General features: G+C 33.1%; 1 protein-coding gene across 5 annotated transcripts in view; it reads left to right on the top strand.

Moving 5' to 3' along the window:
- Epac (Exchange protein directly activated by cAMP) overlaps positions 1–13,323 on the top strand; it is a 517,502-nt gene that overhangs the window by 409,755 nt on the left and 94,424 nt on the right. For all 5 annotated transcript variants that reach the window (XM_076410278.1, XM_076410279.1, XM_076410281.1 and 2 more), the window contains one exon: positions 7,244–7,426. In XM_076410278.1, coding sequence (XP_076266393.1) covers positions 7,244–7,426 — 183 coding nt within the window. The remainder of the gene's footprint in view (positions 1–7,243; positions 7,427–13,323) is intronic.

The raw sequence follows: 13,323 nt of genomic DNA, 5'->3' as shown, positions 1-13,323 counted from the left end.
AATCAAAATATATTTGGACAAGTATCATATGTAATTTTAATATATTAATTTATTAATTCGTATTTTATATTATAGTGAAAATAATTAGTTAAATTAATAACATATATTTTGTGGGCTAAATAGTAGAACAATATTATTTTACATAATTAATAATAGGCCTCGCCATAAAGCCTTGCAAAATGTCACACTTTCATCCATGTATGACGTTAAAATTATGTACAAAATTGATTCATTTTTTCTTTATAATTCTAACCCTCTTGATTGTTTTGAATATATTTTTAGTTTCATAAAACTCGCTCCGTGCATTTTTTGTTAGTAATTGTTCTATAAAACTAATTGAACTGGTGATCAAGAGTAGAAAGTGGTGTCTAGCTGAATGGCTGAAGTTAGCCACTTGAGGCAAGACGCAAGAGCTTTCGCTGTTGGGTGTGTCAAAGACGACAATAAAAGGACCCCAGCGTGCATATTGATTGGCCAGAATTGCTCATGCGCATTTATTTTAAACTAGCTTGACATGTTTGACAGCCACGCATCTGTTGTTTACAAGAGTTGTGGTTAGAAATTAATGTTTAGGTTAATTTCATTTTTACAAAATTTTGATAATGTAATATAATTATATATTATTTGATAGTAAAGTCTTATGTTTTAGTTAAAATAAAGTCTAGACTAGATAAAAATTATGGGAACCGAGCCACAAAGGTGTTAAATATATGACTTGTCTCGATACAAGAGCCAGTATAAAAAGGAGGAAGAAAAGTTAGTAGAGGACGCTGTGACTTGCATCGAGTGGGTATAAATTACCAGGGATCAAAATAAAGTTTCTCTTTTGTTCCAAGGCCATAAATGGTGTATTAATTCCGTCCCGTCCCGAATCATAAGTGATTCGTAAAAGGTTAAGGGCCGAGAGTTCTCGGTGTAAATGAGAAGTAGTAGGGTAACGACGGAGAGTGCAGGGGAATGTAGATTAGGTAAAGTTTTAGTTCGGTATATATATAATTATATATACACGAAGGAACGTGGAAGTAACAAGATGGCTGTATGCAACAGACGGAAATTAATTTCGGAGCACTAGAGCACTCAAAGATCAATGACCATCAGAAGGAACACCAGAAAACTAGAAAAAAGTGATCTTGAGTTATCAGTAAGAAGGAAGAAAACACTGTAATTAATGTAGTAAATAGTAATGGAGGAAATAAGAGTTTAGAAAATCAATCACGTGTATAATATTCAAGGATCAATGAAGGACTAGTAAACTAGTAACATGGGATCCAACAGAATTATCAGTAGGATAGAAGGAAACATTGTAATCAATGTAGTAATTAGTAATGAAGTAATCAACAGTTTAGAAAATTAACCACATGTATGATTTTCAACGATCAGGGAAACTAGTGTGAAAACGAGTAACATGGGGTCCAACATAACTATCGGTAGGATAAAGAAACATTAATGGAGAAGAGTTTAGAAAATCAACCATATGTAAGTTGCAAGGGCCAGAGAATTATTGGAAACTAGGAACAAGTGGTTGAACAGAATTACAGGTAGAATGAAAAGCTATTGAACCCAATGAAGAATTTTTAATTTGTGAGGAGGGAGAACAAAGTTACTTAGCAGAAATATTAGAACTTTTGATATAAATATCAATACGATTGGAACTTAAGAAGAAGGATAAACCTTGTTCTATGAGCGTAGAAGCTAAAGCAACCAGGAGCCCTTTCTACTTTAAGGAGACAAGAACAAGTGCAATCGAAGAATTAATTTATTCATATATTTACATGTTAATAAATCCAATATCTGAAGATGGAGGAAGATATTTATAAAGGATAGAAAATACTAGATGATTTGTCCCATTTTACCAGAGTGAAAATCCTTAAGACAGAAAATGAAGCTGAAGAGAATTTCAAATACATTAATGAATTAGAAAGACAGCATGGAGTAAAGCTATATTGTATGAAAAAGGGAATTCATTTAGATTATAGCAATAGCCCATTCACCGCAAAGTAATGGAAAATCGGAAAGATTAAACAGGACGTTATTAATTAATTAATTCTGTATACGAACTAAACAAGGTACCAACAAACAAGTTAAGAAGACTGCAGTGGTGACCATTTAGTTATGATACCTCAGTGATACCAGAAGGCCATGGACTAATGTAAGGCGGAAGTGGACTTGAAGGAGCAAGTTATGAAGACTGGTATGGTAATCAACTAGGAAGTTTTAATGGATTCATACTATTTGATAAAAGCATCCCAGAGGCATGGAAGAAATTCAATCGAAGAGAAATACATGTGTATGTTTGGCATCTCAAGAACAAATTATAAAATCGATATTAAATTGGACAGTGTTGTGGCGACTATTTCTATGATTGTTCAAAGAGAGAATTGTTTTTAAGTAGAAAACTGACTGTTACGTGTGTTTATCACATAATTGTGTAGATTCATTTGATTAAATTATTAATTAAAGTTAAAATTCTCGCGATGTAGAAATAGAACTGTTCTAAGTTTGAACAAATTTGTATGTACAATGTAATAGTTTGGTTCTAGCAATTTAAATGTACTTTTATAATCTTTGTTTACAATATTAGTTAGGTTAAGTTATATAGTACATTTAAATTGAAGGGGAGTGTTGAATATATGACTTGTCTCGATACAAGAGCCAGTATAGAAAGGAGGAAGAAAAGTTAGTAGAGGGCGCTGTGATTTGTATCGAGTGGGTATAAATTACCAGGGATCAAAATAAAGTTTCTCTTTTGTTCCAAGGCCATAAATGGTGTATTAATTCCGTCCCGTCCCGAATCATAAGTGATTCGTAAAAAAAGGCTCATATTCATAGCATAAAGAACATTCAAGGGAGAAAGAAAATTAAAAATCTTGATATTAGAACGTAAATAAAAGAAGAAATGAGAAATATTATTAATGAAACAGACAAACAAATTTATACAGCACATGAAAATGTAGATTTCAAAATTACAAGTGCTGAGAAATTTTTAAATTATTATACAAGTTTGTGCTGTTACTACTACTGTATGAACAGTTACTTTACGGTTATATTAGTTTTGCAGGTATTACTTATAAGATGAGGACAAAATAAAAATGTGGGCTCATTGTTTCCAAAAAAGCGGTGGAATCAACACAAATATAGCAATAATGTCCTCAAACAGTATCCTAAAAAGCAATACTAGAGTAACAGTCGGAAAACTACTACACTTATTAGATGATCTGATTGATTTGAAATTATGGGAAATTATTTTGGATATTGAAAGACCAAAAATAACTATCAAAATAGAATAATTATCATAGCGCATAAGAAAACTCAGAGAAGATAAGTGTATAATCCATATAGTTTTACCGAATTCCTGCAAATTTGAAGTACGATATCAGGATAAAACGATATAAAATGTATTAAAAGAATTCTATGTCAAAATAAGTATTTTCTATATATTGTTTATGTATATGCCTTACTTAATTTTGTGTTCGTTTTATTCCTTTTATGGCAATAAAATTTATTATTTCTGCTTCGGGGAGTTTATAAATCTGAAGAGAAAATAAATCATGAAGTTTCAAACTTTATGTCATCTATTTATTTTATAACTTCTCTCTTATATCTTATATTAACACTCTCCTAAAAATGCATAACATTTAATTTAAACAACTACTTTTTATTAGTCCCTTGAAATATATGCAATATCAGAAAGTTGGTTGTATAAAGTATACAAATATATGGTTTAATTCTTATTTTTACTATAATCTTCAAACAAATTCAATTTTCATATTATTTAACATAAATATCCCTGAGTTTCATAGCTATCTATAAAATTAGTGTAACTACAACAGTCTACATCTAATTTTTTCTATTATTAATTATTCTGCCTCAATAATTACTTTCTAACCACAAATATTGTAAACAACAACGCGTAGCTGTGAAATCTGTTATAAAAAATAAGTTTAGAATAAATGCGTACGAAATGTTCTGGCCAATCAACACGCACACTGGGGTCCTGTTAGTACCGTCCTTGTGGAAGAGAGGAAGTATTACAATCAAGACTAAAATCCGCTTTTTCTAACGCTTAGCTTGTCAATCAAGTATTTATGGCTTGGACACTGTTACAGTCTATTATCTGTAAGGTTGAGGTCGTTCAAATGTGATTTCTATATGTTTCTATCCGAGATGGTATTCGAAATGAAATCATTCATTTAAGATGTGCCAGTCAATGCACATTTGGACATGTCTATTCAATGAAAGGTGAACGAATTCCTCACATATTTCTCTTGTTAAATGGAATTTCTGGGTGGAGGATGCAGCAAACAGCCCCGAAAAAAAAAATGGCTCAAAAACTATTTCAAAAATACGAGACTAAAATTATCTGATGCCAGAACTAACGGGGATCGACTAACGAGTTTTACGGGATCAGCTGCCATCCAAGTTATAGCAGGACGTCGTTCGTCTTGGGGCGTTCCGATTTGTTTGAGGGTACCTATAAGTGTGGTGCCTTACGTGTCCCGTTTCGTGATGCAAGGGTGTTCATGTGTTGATGTTGTGCATGATGGGCTTCTGTGGTTTTCGTCCATCAGGCTAGTCTCGTGGGATAACGTCGACCATGTGGTGTTGGTTGGTTCCATTCTTCGTACTATCCTTCCATGCACTTGTCAAGTGGCTTATGTTGAGCTGGTTTACCTGTTAGGCACTTTGATCACATCGGGGTCAACACTTTAGGGTTTAGGGTAAAGCGAAATGAAACAGTGGGCTTACAGCGCTGTTACCTAGTGACGAGGCATGGGCAGTAGATGGTGGCACGTCTGAACTCAACGCTGGCCGGTTACTGAATGGTACAAAGTACCCTTCAGTGATCTCCCAGATAAACGACTCGGGGTTGCCATCTATTCGTTATCGTATTCCAGTTGGAGCTGCTGGCACCCCGCCCGAGTTCAACATCTGAGATTATATATCTGGGTACTTTGTTGACCGTTATTCCACGATGTAAAATTCGACATGCCTCAAGGTCGTTACAGACCGTTGATAAATACATTATCCTGTAAACTTATTTATTACAAATTAATAGGCATTATCTCCTTGGCATTATCGTATTTGATTTATTGAAAGAGGAAAATAGATATAAAGGGAGAGGCAGATGTCGACAAAGTTGTTCAGAATTCACAGACATGAAGTGCAAAACCGGTTAGACGTTTTTAATTAATTTCTGGTGTAACTCCAACAAGTTCTGAATTCGATTTATCTTTTCAATGGCGTAAAATAACACGTAAAATTCCCGTTAAACGGACAAACAACAAAGTTGTCTCCGTTACATTTCGCGGTGAGTCGGTTGACGTGGGCCCTGCATTTGTTAAGCGTACGGTTACACATGGAAAATTAGTTTCTTGCTGATAATGGCATGCGAACATTTAATTAGCTTTTAAAATATAACTCTATGAATTATTATTTATGTCTAATAGAGCGAACCAAATTGTAATGTTGGTCTGGGGCAAAAATAACTTCATGATTTTGAAAGCGAGTTTATTCATACAAATTTGAAACACTAACCAAATATACAGGGGATAGACAAATATTTATTTTTAATAAAGTGTTGAGCTACTATTTGCTTTTAACACAGCTGCAATTCTATAGGAGGTGGGTAGTTACAATCTTAGGCTTCTTTTTTTAATCAGGTTCTGAAGCTAGTACCAAATGGTCTTTTACTGATATCTCTTCGGTTTAGGAAAATTTTAATTTTGCGGTTGACACAAACTCTAGGTTACGACTGGGATGAGTATATTTTAGTTACCTGCCGTGAATGATGAGAGGGTAGGGCCTTAATCAGCTGATTCGAATTTTGTAAGGTGCCATGGAAAAACCTCAGACTAAACGTATTCGTGAGCCTCACGAATACGTTTAGGCTTTCCTTGAATGGGATGCCTGACGTGATACGAGTTCACGTTCCTCATAAGCCATGGGGCATTGTTATCTCTCACAGACGTACTTGCAGAAACGTACCACTCATATGCTCCATAAAGTCAGAGTAATCGACCCAACACCTTACATTTGCAGATAGCGTGCTGAATTTGGGACTACCATATAAATGGGGCTAGTTTTATTGCGTTCACCCACCGTTTTTTGAGCTAATACTAACCTTCAAAAGAAAGCTCTTAAATTTGCATAATATTATACGCATAAGTTTGTGAGTTATTGTGGTAAGAGTAACACTACTTTTGTTATTTTTAATATAATAGATCAAAAACAATTTCGTCTTTTAATTTTACACTGCTTCTTGATGAGAAAAAACATTCCAGCGGAGCAATGGCTTGAAAAGTGTGATAAGGACACCGCTTCATCAGAAACAACAATAAAAAGCTGGTTTGCTCAGTTCAAACGTGGTCGTAGAGAAACCGATGATGCAGAACGCAGTGGACCTCTAAATGAGTTGGTAACACCAGAAAACATTTAAAAAATCCACGAAATCGTCTTGAATGATCGAAAAATGAAGTTGCGTGAGTTAGCTATCATCGTAAAGATATGAAAAGAACGTGATGGTTTTATATTTTAAGAGCATTTGACTATGAAAAAGTTCCGTTTTCGCTTACTATTCAAAACGTGTAGATGTTTCTGGGTATTTGGCCATATTTAAACGTAACCAACCGGAATTTTTGCATCGGTATGTGACAGTGGATAAAACGATCGTCATCTGAGTGAAAAGCAACTAGTGAACCTCGTCCAAAGCGCCCGAAAGCACAACAACCGGGTGGAAAGGTTATGGGCTCGATATTTTGTGATGTGCGTGGAGTAATATTCATCGACTATCTTAAGAAGGGAAATACCATCAAGAGTGAATATTATATTGCGCTATTGGAGCTTTTGAAGGCCGAAATTGTAAAGAAAAAAAAAATATTTCGGCAAGACAACACACCGTGTCACAAGTCATTGAACACAGTGGCAAAACTACAACTATTATATTCAAAAATAAAATCGTTGTTTACAACTATAAATTCGTTCTTCCATTTCCCGCCCTTCGAAATATCCGTTTCACTATGGCTAACTTATTGAAGCATCGCGGAGAAAAAGTAATTAAATTAATACTCATTAAGTAAAGCCATATTCCAAATACATTGTGAAATTGCAGTCAATAATTATTACGCTTTTGAAACGGATAACCTATTTAAAATTTTATAAGTTAACTTTTATTATATATTATATTATAGTTATATTTTAAATCTTATCATATGCCTGTACGGTAAATTTATTCTTATTATTTCAGAGCTGCAACAATCGTCCTGCGAGAAAACAACTGTCACTTCCTTCGGGTCGATAAAGAAAATTTCAACAGGATTTTAAGAGATGTGGAGGCGAACACAGTCCGCCTGAAGGAACATGGAAAAGATGTCTTGATATTGGAAAAAATCACCTCTAACACAAAACAAGTCTTCTCTTCGCATTTCAAGTACGTATTTAACTAGATTGTTATTTTATACATTTAACATACGGGTTATCTGAATATTTTTTACTGAATCGAATTGGTGTTATGTATGAAATAGTAATTTTGTAGCAGTTTCTACGTTTAGCAACGCCATTAAATGAAAATAAACTTAATTTCATCACTTTAGATGACTTTATTCTAAATAATCGGGATCTATATGATAAAGTTACTGTTATTACGCCTTATTTCGTGTGTCATTTGTAGTTTGTAAGCATGAAGACAGATTCCCAATTGAGTGAGTTGCAAAATTTTTCTGAACGCCTTGCTATTATACAGCTAGTATTTTTAGTGTACATATAGATCCAGCGTTCTTAAATTTTCGAATTACTCTGTACATAGTTGGTAAATCATTATTCCTACCATATATATCCTACCAAAATGTATCCTAAAATTTAGGACACATTTTATATACTCTAAATAACTATAAATACATGCGATAATTCTAACGATATTATTCCATTTAATAAAAAAATATAGTACTTTGTAAAAAACAACTCTTTTCAACAAACGCTATATATTTTATCCCAAATTATATCACGTATTAGTGCGATAATAGTGGAATTAGCATTAACCTGTTCCAATTTGTATCTGTATTTTTTGGTCATTTACTTTGTGGCCTGAACAATTTATTTTCATGACGATGTTAAATTACCTTCATTAGTTTTAGTAGTTAGTTGAATGTTCTCAATAGCAAAGGGAAAGATATATGACAGGGAGGAAAGTACGAAGAAGATACGGAGACTGGATAACTATGATAATTATAACTACACTTCATTAATAATTAAATAAAGCCTAATTATTAAAAGTATTAGACATTTTGTATCAGCAACACCATATTTTCAAAACTTTGTACTGAACTTCTATTTTAATACTTTTGTTTGAGGTAATTAACAAAAATTTTATCGAAAACTCAAATGGTATGCTTGCAAAAGCCAAGCATCGAAGAATTTCATTATATATGCCTTTAGCTTCGTTATACATAATAAAATATGAAAAATTGAAGCACAAAAATAAAGAATTTGAAACGAACTGAAACTGAATGTAAAATACCTGTCAATAATATAATTTGAATTTATGCTCGATATTCCAAAGAACATCCAAAATACAGTTAGGGTGTACTCTGGATTCTTAATGTCTGAGTCAAATTATAATTGGTTTCTTAGCACAGTTCCATAGTTAGAAGCCTACAGATATACACTAAATAAGACACTGCAACATTTTTATTTAGGTCTTCCAAAAAGTATCAGTGTTGAAGGTAAGTTCCTAGACGGGCAGTTGATTGGGGTTTCTCCACAATTCGTGCAAAAGTTATTTAGGTTTTCCACTCTTTCCTAATAAATGGCTTTAATGTCGCCTATCTGTAGTAATATTTAATATTCACTTAATCTATTGTGCACCTAAAAGGTAACAGTTCATAAAGCATTGTAGATAAAAGTTAGTCAGTCAAATGTTACAGTGTCTTGAAAATAGAATTTCTAGTAGGCCATTTTTGTTATATTTTGTTTTTTTACTTCCAAAAAGAAAAATGCATTTCCATCGAGAGTTGTGTAGTAATAATGGTGACGAGTATTTAAGGAAACGGCAGCAGCAAAATTGTTCATTTTCCTTCCCGAATTTTCGGATTTAAAGTTGAACCTTCTTGGTAGATTATTGGAAAACTCAATGAGATTCTTATTTTCAACTGATATCCTAATTTTGAAGTTTTCTTATCTCCCTATGTTAATAAAATGATGAAAACTTTAGACGAACTGTGAATTGATTTTGAGTAATTTTTCTCTTCCGACATTTTCCTGTCATCTTCTAAATATTTTCATAGAAGCACAAGTTTTGGGCTTTGTTCTTGTAGATTTTTCAATATGTTGTCAAGCCTTTTCACTCAGCAAAGCCCTTCAGTAGTGCAATGCTTGAAAATATATTTATTCAATTGAAACTATATCGAAACCACCACTTCTTGTATGTAGAAACAAATAATTGTTGACTTATTTCTATGGAGTATGTTTACCGCAAGTTTTCACTAGAATTTGATCACATCTAGCAGCCCTTTCAGCTAAAAACATTCCCTTGAATTGTGTTTCTTTCGCTTGACCTTCCACTTCTTCAGATCTAAAATAAATTATATTATTCTGTGCGAAAGTAACTTTAATATAAGGTGAATTACAAAATATTTACTGAACTTTTTGAGCACATTTCGCTTTTATTATTATCTTTTCCATTAATCTTATGTCCAATATAAAACGTTATTATCTTATAAAGTAATAACAGTTTATTTCCATGCACGTCGCTTCCCAATTTAACTTTTTACGTTCAGCTAATTAGTTTTACTTCCTGCTTAATCATCTTCTCCGTAACAAAAAAAAAGAACCGTTCAGTCTGGATGGTTTTGGGGGATCAAGAGGAAAAAAGTCTACCTTCCTTTTACCGCATACCGATAGTGTTATTGTTGCTCTTTGTTATTCAGGACGTAAAGCGTTAAGGTATCACCTGATTTGTATTCAATTGATGTCGTTTCTTAGATCGGGGTGAAAAAACAGGCAGTAAATATACTAATTTTACAATATTTTTGTAAATTTATGTGGCTAGAGAGTTGTAGACAATAGGAAGATTTCGCGTAGTTGTTCTTATTGTATATCTATGATCCTATTTGATTTGAAAGAAATAGGACAGTAGTAATAAAGAATTATAAGAAATTCCAGACTACAGTTTTACACTTTAAACTTTTTTAACTGAAATAGTAGGTTTTAAACAGTTGAAAAGTCCCCGGCTTACCGCAATAAAACACATTTTTTTGGCAAAATTAATATTTTTTATTAAACATAATTCCCTTCAAGGGTGATACACTGATTATAGACACCCTCCAACATTTCGATACCATTTTTGTAGTACGATTTGTCATTTGCTTCGAAATAGGCCTTAGTTTTGGCGATCACCTCTTCATTCGGCGAAAATGTCTTCCCATCGAGCAATCTTTTGAGATCTGAGAACAGGAAATAGCCACTAGGGGCCAGATCTGGACAGTACGGTGAATGAGGAAGCAATTCGAAGCCCAATTCATGGATTTTTGCCATCGTTTTCGCTGACTTGTGACACGGTGCATTGTCTTGGTGAAGCAGTATATTATTTTTCTTCAAATGCGGCCATTTTTCAGCGTTTTCGTACTTCAAACGGTCCAATAACGTTAAGTAATAGTCGCTGTTGATGATCCTTCCTTTCTCAAGGTAGTCAATGAAAATTATTTCATGCGCATAACAAAATAAAGACGCCATACACTTGCCAGCCGACGGTTGCGTTTTCCCACGCTTTGGAGCGGGTTCATCGTGTGCAGTCTACTCGGATGAATGTCAGTTGGACTTCAGAGTAAAATAATGAAGTCATGTTTCATCCGTTGTCACATATCAAGGCAAAAACTCAGGTTTATTTCGCTTGATTATCTTCAAACACTGATCCGAATCATCAAATCGTCATTGTTTTTGGTCAAAAGTGAGCTCTCGCGCCACCCACTTTCTCATAAGGTCCAAATATTCGTGAATGATATGATGTATACGTTCAGTTGATATCTTTAGAGTGTCTTCAGTTTCAATGTATGATCATTTAAAATTATTTTGTGGATTTTCTTAATGTTTTTGTTGGTAACCTCTTTTGGGCGTCCATTGTGTTTATTGCCTTCGGTGCTCATTTCGCCACGTCTAAACTTAAGCATACCAATACTTGATGGTTGATTTTCCTGGGACAGTGTTCGGAAACTCGGTATCAAGCCAAGTTTTTGCTTCAACTGTATTTTTTCCCTTCAAAAGGAATATTATATCAGCATATCAGCACAATAACAAAAGTTGCCTCACTCAAAAGGCTATAATTCACAAACTAATGATTTGACAGCTTTTGAATTTATACACGTAACTTTTGAGGATTAAGGCAAACTAAAAAACGTATGAATTTAGTTATAATAGCGCCATCTATGTCTCAGGCCGGAGACTTTTTAATTGACCTGTTAACAATGAGTCGAGGAAAAATAATGCTGTCTTCTTTTTTAATGCGAATGTATTACTATAATATTACAACACTATTCAATGGTATATGCACCGTTTTTAATGATGACTTTGTGCCACTTTTCTTCGTCAAGGTCGGGAGTATAAAGTAGAAGCATCAATACCTCACAGTCAATCTCTTTTAATCTTTGTTGGATGGAAGACTTTCGCCTTTTTTACTGGTCAATTCTGGTGCTGCATCAACTGATGAACTTTTTCTTTCTAAACCCACTAAAGAACTTCCTCCTTTCCTACATTCCTTTTCTACCTCCTTTTCCACTATATTCCATGTTGTTGCAGTACGTGATTTATTTTTCATTGTCAGTAATTATTAATAAATACTATTAGCTTATTTTGGTATACTTTTTTATGTAAAGGCTGAAAACAGTTTTAAGTCTATGTTTGGTTCCGTAGTGATGTCGCGATATAGATATATTTCCTCTACTTAGACATTTTAATTTAAGAAGACATAATAATTTGTAGGTTAGAGTTGTTTTATTATATTCACATTGAACTCTTTTCCAAACCACCTATGGTACCCCTGCAGGCCTAAGCTACCTGATTAGCAATTGTATATCCAAGTAATGTATTTTAACTTGATTAGATAGCCTATTTTCCTTTTAATGTTTAGTTCTTGTTTCCTTCGTTGCTGTGTTTCCTTGTCAAATCATTCTTAGTTTGTTTTATTACTACCTGTATACATCTTTATTGATAAAATTAGATTTAATCACTGCACTCTTCCTATTGCATTTGCCATATCTGCAAAACAGTTAGTATTCTCTCAATCCTCTCCTCAATCATTTTAACCAAATGGTCATGTATATTCATAGCAATTACATACATATCTATGCACATAAATATTTCTTTATAATATTTTCTATAGTTATCCTATATTAATTACATACTCATCTTTAAATGTTTCAATCAAGTTCATAATCCCACATCCAAAAAGTTTTTTTCAGTCATAATTTTAAAATCTGACTTTCAAACGAAAGCAAAAACTTTCATTTCTTCATGGCTCTTGGACGTATATTAAATTACGATTAACAAAACCTAGTCCAATGTTACTATAACTTTATATTTTTCTAGCAACTTTATACGAACTTATATTGTACTCTTTTAAAAGCAATATCCATTAGTTCCGTTAGTTCCTCTTCATGGGTTATCTACACTCTATTTAAATCCTGTTTCCTAACAGTATATGAAGGGATGACTTATATCACACAAAGAGCTGCATATCCCTCCCAAGTTTTCTATGGATCCTTTTCTAAGCTAATTATAATCCCCGAAATAATTGTATCAAATAATATTTATATTAAAAACTGTTTTTATACATTTCATAAATTTAATATGATATAAGACTAACATCAAGGTATGTAGATACTTTCTTTGTGGTGAATTCTATATTATGTTACGTTGTTTTTCTTTTTCTTTTGATAGATTTTATTAATAATATTCAGTATAGCTGCAATGCAATAAAACATTTTCAATAAAACCACCAGCAACCTAATATTTAATAGTATCAATACTTACCTCTTTAACGCATTTTGCTGGTTGGCATAAGAGGCCCGTATAATTTCGTTCCTGTTCGAATTAATTAAAGACCTAAGCTGTTTTTGACTGACTATTTATTGACTTCGGTATTTTTAATCAAAGTAATCACAAATACCAAAACAATCGTAACCGGTTTATAACCTCTATTCATTATCTCTAATATTTTTAAAAATTTTGCAGACATTTGATAACCAGGCGAATTTTATAGGTTTATTCGGTTAAATGTTCATATACATGAGGCAGCATTGGGTCTCTTTTTAACTCGAATAAAATGGGAAGGTAAAT

Source organism: Rhynchophorus ferrugineus, unplaced genomic scaffold, assembly GCF_030347505.1.
Source record: "Rhynchophorus ferrugineus isolate W39M unplaced genomic scaffold, kcgeb_rfMv2 rfM7, whole genome shotgun sequence".
Lineage (NCBI taxonomy): Eukaryota > Metazoa > Arthropoda > Insecta > Coleoptera > Curculionidae > Rhynchophorus > Rhynchophorus ferrugineus.
Note: the sequence above shows the minus strand (reverse complement) of the source record. Positions and strands in the feature narration are given on the sequence as shown.